Consider the following 6,908-nt stretch of genomic DNA (forward strand, 5'->3'; position numbering starts at 1 on the left):
GACGCAAAGCTCGCACGCACGCACGCACAAGCACAAAGCTTCATTCATACCACCCCCCTGCACGGATAGCCCGCACACAGGTCTCGCCTCGTGCTCGCTCGATCTCGCCACTGGTCGTCGGTCAGCCTGTGGCGGCCGTGACGGCAGCGCGCCATGGACGACGCCGACGGTGACCGGCGGAGCAAGGTGCAGCGGCTGTACGACGCGTGCGACGCCGTGTTCTCGCCGGAGAAGGAAGGGCTCCTCACGCTCTCGCAGGTCAGGTGGCTGCAGGGCATCCTCGGTACGTGTACGTCGCGCCTGCCTCGCGTCTTGCCTCGAATCCATCGACGTGTGATCACTGACTGATCAGTGTCTGTAACTGTGTATGGTGGTGCGTGGGTGTCTGTAACTGTGCAGACGGGATGGAGGCGGACGACGTCGGGATCGACGCGGGCACCGGCGGGGAGGAAGGCGAGATGGGGTCGTCGTCGTCGTCCTCGTCCTCGGAAGACGAGGCGAGCCCGAGGGCGGCGGCCCGGCGACTCCTCTCGGCGCGGGGGTTCACGCGGATCACGTACGTGCACATCCACGAGTGCGACGATTTCTCGGTACGTGCGTTCAGGTGATCGTGCCGGCCGGCAGCTTGTAGTGGCTTTGCAGATGGCCTGTCATGACGGCGCGTCCGTCCCGGCGGCGGCGGTGTGTTGCAGATGGGCGTGTTCTGCTTCCCGGCGGGCGCGACGCTGCCTCTGCACGACCACCCGCACATGGCGGTGCTGAGCAAGCTGCTCTACGGCTCGATGCGCGTCAGCTCCTACGACTGGGTCACCGCGCCGCGCTCCGGCGCAAGAAAGGGTAAACTAGCCTGTCTCGCTCTCACCTGCTCTAGGCTGTGGCCTCGCATGTTGCCCATCGATTTCTCTTAATTCCCGATTTGTCGTCCCTCCCCCACCAAAAAAAAGGGCAGAGTTTCGTGTGTGAATGAAACCCTGAGCTGCAGAGTCTGCAAAGTCTGAATAAGAATGTTGCAGGAAACGCGAGAGGTCTGAAGCTAGGGGCTGTGGAAAAATCCTGAGCGGCTGCAGCATGTACCTGGTTGTGAGCTCATGAAAACAGCTGCACAGCTAGTAGTATCTACGCCTGACGCTATTATTCTAGGAAAAGAAAATACGTGACGGTATTCCACCGCACAATCCAAAAGTCCACCCTGTTTTGGGATAAGGGAGTGGAATAAAATAGAGCAAAATGAAAGAGATGGACACTGGACAGGCCATGAGATCTTATTAGTGTTCGACAAGCCACTGCACGTACGCTGATTAAAAAGTCAAGGAGATTCCTTACTTGCAGGCGGTTTAGCCAAGGTGGTGGCCGTCGACGAGCTGCGGGAGGCGCCGTGCAGGGCGTCGGTGCTGTTCCCCCGGAGCGGCGGCAACATCCACACCTTCACCGCCGTCACGCCGTGCGCGCTCCTCGACGTGCTCGCGCCGCCGTACGCGGAGGACCTCGGCCGGCCGTCCACCTACTTCTCCGACATGCCCGTCCCTTCTCTCCCAGGTACATATATTCAAAATGCTTCTACATGAGCATGTTACTACTAGGTTATTAGTAGAGAATTCTTCTCTATTTCCTGTCTGCAAATTAAAGACGGCATGCTTTAGTCGATCTCTGACAAATAAACATACGATCGAATCGTCTGTTCAGGTTTTGCAGTGCTGGAACAAGCAGAGTTGCCTGAGGATTTTCGTGTTGTTGGGGCGCCATACGTAGGGCCAGAGCTCGTCGTAGACATGGATTTCTATGACTAGATAGCTCACCGTTTTCCCAAAAGTAGCTGCGTGCAAGTTGTGTGTCATGTCGTGTGTGTGCATGTCTGGAAAATACGTTGCATCTTCTCCACTCCGCTTGTGAGATTTGTCATACACTTCCATGACGATTTGTCCTTCTTGTTTATATTTTTTCCTTTCCGGCAACTAGTGATTGACTCACTCTTTGGCAACAAGCTTGTGAGTGTGAGATGGGAGCAAACTGGACATATATTCGTAACTCATTGCTAACCACATATAGACCACTACCCGTGCTACAATCTAGCAAAATGTGACCAACTGCATCAAAGGCTTAAAGTCGTCAATTGGCCATGTTGGAATTGCTAATCACATTAATCTTGACGAGAAGTGATACAAAACAAGACGCTACAACACAAATCTAATGTAGAGACACTTTTGTATAGACATTTCACAATTTGTATTTACATATATGTCATAATGTAATGTAGAGACATTTTTGTGGTATTTTTTAAAGTGTCACATGTATTGAGACAATATTTGAGACATTTTTAATCATAGAGGCACTTTTTCAAGTTATTTCGTAAAATGTCAATACAAATTATTAGGGGCAAGTTTGAGACACTTTAATTTTTGACCTTAGCTCCATAGAGGTATAGTTTGAGTCATTCCGTTTAATATCTTGAGACATTATTTAGATCATTGAGGCGTATTATAGAATACTCATAAGAATTATACTCAGGATGCAGGTGGGGCGGGTTTTGCCGCGAAACCACTATCTCAGCCCGCGCCACAAACCCGCATAGCCTGTGTCGCAAACCCGCATCGCTGGAGCAGGCCACGCGGCTCTGGTCGCGGTACCCAGCGGGCACCGTGTGGGACCGAAGCCGGCGACCAGAGGGGGGGGTGAATGGGAGCCGATCAAAATTTCTTCCAAAATTCAAACCATCGGCCTATATCCCGAAAATCACCCAAACCCTCAAACGTTCTGGCCAAAATTTGGAATAGCTATGGAAAAGCTAAACCAACACAAAAGGCCTCGAACGAGCGAGCGAAACCACGAAGCAAATCGGAAGCGAATCGGGAAAACTGCAGAACTGATCTGCCTGGACCGGTCTGACCGGTGCGCTGGACCGGTCTGACCGGTCGTGCCTACCGATCTGACCGGTAGCACCCAGAAAACCCCCGAGAAATTGGATTCAAACGGTGAATCCCGAGCAAACGACCACGAAAACCGATGAAACTTGGGGGATTGCTTCGCCCCTACCCCGTGAGCATATCCCCAAAAGATCTCGTCCCAAAGATCAACGAATCGTGAGAATTATGGGGGAGATCAAAAGGGATTGGGGTTTTCTCAAACACTCAAGAACTCGAGTTCGAACACGCCAGTGATTACAGAGGGTTTAGGTTAGAGTTGGGAGCACGGGAATCACAGCAAAGAACTCATGGACTCATCGCAATCAAGTGCACCAAAAACGAAATCGAAATTTCATCAAACAAGGCACAAAACGAGGAGATGGATTGATTCAAATCGCCCAGAGGGCACGAGGAGGTTAGGGCCTCCTTTCCCAATCAAATCCACAAGAGTTCTCACACAAACAACATTCAAATCTACCCTAAAGAGATGAACTGAGGAAGAGGAACACAGGGGCGGCAGCCTGGGGAAACAGAGAGTCCACGAACAGATTACAAAAGCCACACCTAACCTAACACAAGTGAAAGGGTATTTATACCCGCGGGACCGGTCAGACCGGTGCCAGGGACCGGTCAGACCGGTTGGCCTGCAGCACCCCCTGTACAACGATCTCATCCGACGGCCGAGGTTCTTTCTTCGAAAAGAAGTCTTCTCCGCGATGCCGCCGTCTTGATGAAGATCCAGTCCGCGGTTTTGGAGGGTCCGCGAAACCCGGGTAGATGGCCGGTTTTGAGAAAACCGCCAAAACCTCACGCGCGAGAAGATTCCCGCCTCCACGCCGTGGCCCTAGACGCCGTTCCCGCCTCGGCCTTCTGACGGCCCTAGACGCCGCCCGACGCCCGTCACCTCCTCGCCCGCAGCGAGGCCCTAGACGCCGTCGACGCCCGTCGCCTCCGTCAGTCCCGAGACCGACGCCCGTGCCTCCACGACTTGGCGTCTTCAACCGCCGTCCGCCTCCTTGGTTTTGTGGCGCAAACCAAGAAACCCGCCTTCCGTCGCCGCTTGCGCCCTCGATCCAGGAGTGGACGCCACAGCTGCCGCCCGGTCCGAGCTCCGATCCCGGCTGCCCTTCACCGCCGTCCACCGCACGGTCCATCGACCACAGCACCTCCACGGCAGGTCCCCGTCGACACTCGACGCCCGTGTACCTGCAATCCAAAGACCAAGCGCACGATCACACCGCACGGTTGACAATTCACTCATCACAAGTAGGATAGAGTACTCTCGTTCCTCAATCTCCCCCTTGATGAGTGCATTGTCAACACACCACAAACGAACCAAGAGAAGTGAAACCAAAGAAGAACAAAGAAGCACGAAAGAGAAGAACTCAAGCAAGTGACAAAAAGCTCAGAAAGGCAAGAACAGTCACTTCCTCAAGCAAAGATCGATCCCCTAAGACAAGGGCAACGTCTCGACGCAATCGATCAAAAGCCAAAACATGACTCCTCAAAGACAGAGGTAACGCTCGACGCAGTCATGCAAGCAGCAGAGGGAAAACGAGAAAACCAGGAGCCAAAACCAAAGCAGAAACTCCCCAAGCAAAGTTTTTCCCTCTCACAAGTGCAACTCTCCCAAAATGATGCACTCTCAAAGCCCTGTGCACAACAAGTTTTTCAAAAATCAAACAAGTCTCCCCCCTTGTTCGATCACTTCTCTCAAAATTCTCCCCCTTGTTGGCACATGCACACATCAAGCCTAAAAAGACCTAAAGCTCCCCCTGAAGCAAAAAAATCCCCCTGAACAAATGCTATGCCATGAATGCAATGCAGGAGGTGTAAGTGAAAGCATTCAGAGATACAAAGATATGAGCAACATCTAGTCCCAAGCACGTGTGCATCCATAAACCAGACCTGCATCTAGCTCAACAGGGTATATCAAATCAGTCTAGAGCTAGGCAAGTTCAGTTTAGGAGAAATAAAAGCATCACCCATGATCTAGCACTAACATGTAGGGAATGGAAAGCAGTGCTACTCAAACTCATACAGGAGAGCCAAACCAGCCAAAATAAGTTGCCAACATTCCTTTTTCAATCAAATTTATCTCAATCAATTCTTAATGCCAGGGGTTGAAAGCTTGTCATGCTTTACTTAGCAACGAGGCCAAGCCTATGCCAAAGGACAATCAGAAGCTTAAAGCACTCGTTTCAGTCATGCACAGCCTTGCCCGGGTTCTCACAAGTGCAAAGTGAGCCGTCCCGAAAGCTCGATCAGTGCGACAAACAATCCCACCTGGATCTTTTCAATCCATTTCATGAGCAGTTCAATCAATTTTTATCAGATTTAGATCATTTCAAGTATGAATTGCTGAACGAAAAGGCACACTAGCATGAAAAAGATAGCAAAGCACTTCAACACGCCCTAACATGCTAGTAGCCAAGACAGGGTGATCATGTTTTCAGATTTTCAAATCAAAATAGTTTAACTCAGATGATGTCATATACACAATGGAGCAAGCTATACATGATCAAGTTTATCAACTCACACTAGCAGACACTAGAAGATCATAGCAATGTATACAAGAATGCTAGTACAAGTGAGATAATGCAAAATGCAAACATATACAATGCATATGCACAATGCAACTACCAAACCCAAAAAAACAAAGAGAAGCAAATAAAATCTACAAAGCTAACCAAAGAAAAGTCAGTAATCAAAAGGGGTAGCAAACCCCAAGCTCCCCTCGCAAGCGAGCAAAGGTGTCCTGCTCTAGCGGTTTGGTGAGGATATCTGCAGTTTGCCTCTCTGAAGGGACATGGATCAAGTCTATGTGTCCTCTCTCATGGTTGTCTCGCAGGAAATGGAATCGGATGTCTATGTGCTTGGTTCTGGAGTGTAGGACAGGGTTCTTTGCAATGCTAATGGCTGACATGTTGTCTACAAAGATGGGAACCCTACCGAAACTCAAGCCATAATCCTGCAAGGTTTGTTTCATCCAAAGTATCTGGGAGCAGCAGCTAGCAGCGGCAACATACTCAGCTTCTGTGGAAGAAAGCGCTACGCTAGCCTGCTTGCGAGAGGACCAAGACACCAAAGATGTATCGAGAAATTGACAAGTGCCGGATGTCGACTTGCGATCCAACCGACACCCACCGAAATCGGCATCAGAAAAGCCCACCAAAACCAGAGAAGAATCCGCAGAATACCAAAGACCAAATTCAGGGGTGAATTTCAAATACCTGAATATGCGTTTCACCACCTGCCTGTGGGAGGTGCGCGGCGAAGCCTGATACTGCGCGCAGAGGCAGACGCCGAATTGGATGTCCGGTCGCGTCGCCGTCAGGTACAGGAGAGAGCCGATCATGCTCCTGTACTCCTTCTGGTCCACCGCCTCGCCGTCCAAGTCCTCATCAAGCGCCGTAGATGTGCTGATCGGAGTCGGCTGAGGAGACAAGTCACTCATGTCGAATTTCCGCAGCAAGTCTCTAGTGTACTTGGCTTGATGGACAAAAGTGCCCTGAGGAGTTTGCTTGATCTGCAGCCCGAGGAAGAACTGCAACTCACCCATCATGCTCATCTCGAACTCCCTGGACATCTGCTCAGAAAACTTGGAGACAAGAGCGTGAGAAGAGCCACCAAAGATAATATCATCCACGTATATCTGAACTAAAAGAAAATCAGTGCCTGATCGCATGAGGAACAAAGTCTTATCCACACATCCCATTTTAAAACTCTGAGCCAGCAAAAAAGTTTTCAATCTATCATACCAAGCTCTAGGTGCCTGTTTCAAACCGTAAAGAGCTTTCTGAAGTTTATAAACACGGTTTGGAAACTTGGGATTTTCGAAACCAGGGGGTTGCTTTACATAAACCTCTTCTTCGATAAAACCATTCAAGAAGGCAGATTTAACATCCATTTGGAAAACCTTAAAACCCTTGGAAGCAGCAAATGCAAGAAAGATTCGAATAGCTTCCAAACGAGCAACAGGAGCAAAGGTTTCCTCAAAATCAATAC

General features: G+C 50.3%; 1 protein-coding gene across 1 annotated transcript; it reads left to right on the forward strand.

Annotated features, from left to right (window-relative positions):
- Nucleotides 1-1,997, forward strand: LOC120658883 (plant cysteine oxidase 1-like). The gene is made up of 5 exons (XM_039937020.1): nucleotides 1-283; nucleotides 400-590; nucleotides 693-837; nucleotides 1,330-1,536; nucleotides 1,684-1,997. The coding sequence occupies exons 1-5, from the start codon at nucleotides 154-156 to the stop codon at nucleotides 1,785-1,787; spliced, it is 777 nt and encodes a 258-aa protein (XP_039792954.1). The 5' UTR covers nucleotides 1-153; the 3' UTR covers nucleotides 1,788-1,997.
- The last annotated feature ends 4,911 nt before the right edge of the window (nucleotides 1,998-6,908 follow it).

The sequence above is a fragment of the Panicum virgatum genome, chromosome 2N (genome assembly GCF_016808335.1).
Source record: "Panicum virgatum strain AP13 chromosome 2N, P.virgatum_v5, whole genome shotgun sequence".
NCBI lineage: Eukaryota > Viridiplantae > Streptophyta > Magnoliopsida > Poales > Poaceae > Panicum > Panicum virgatum.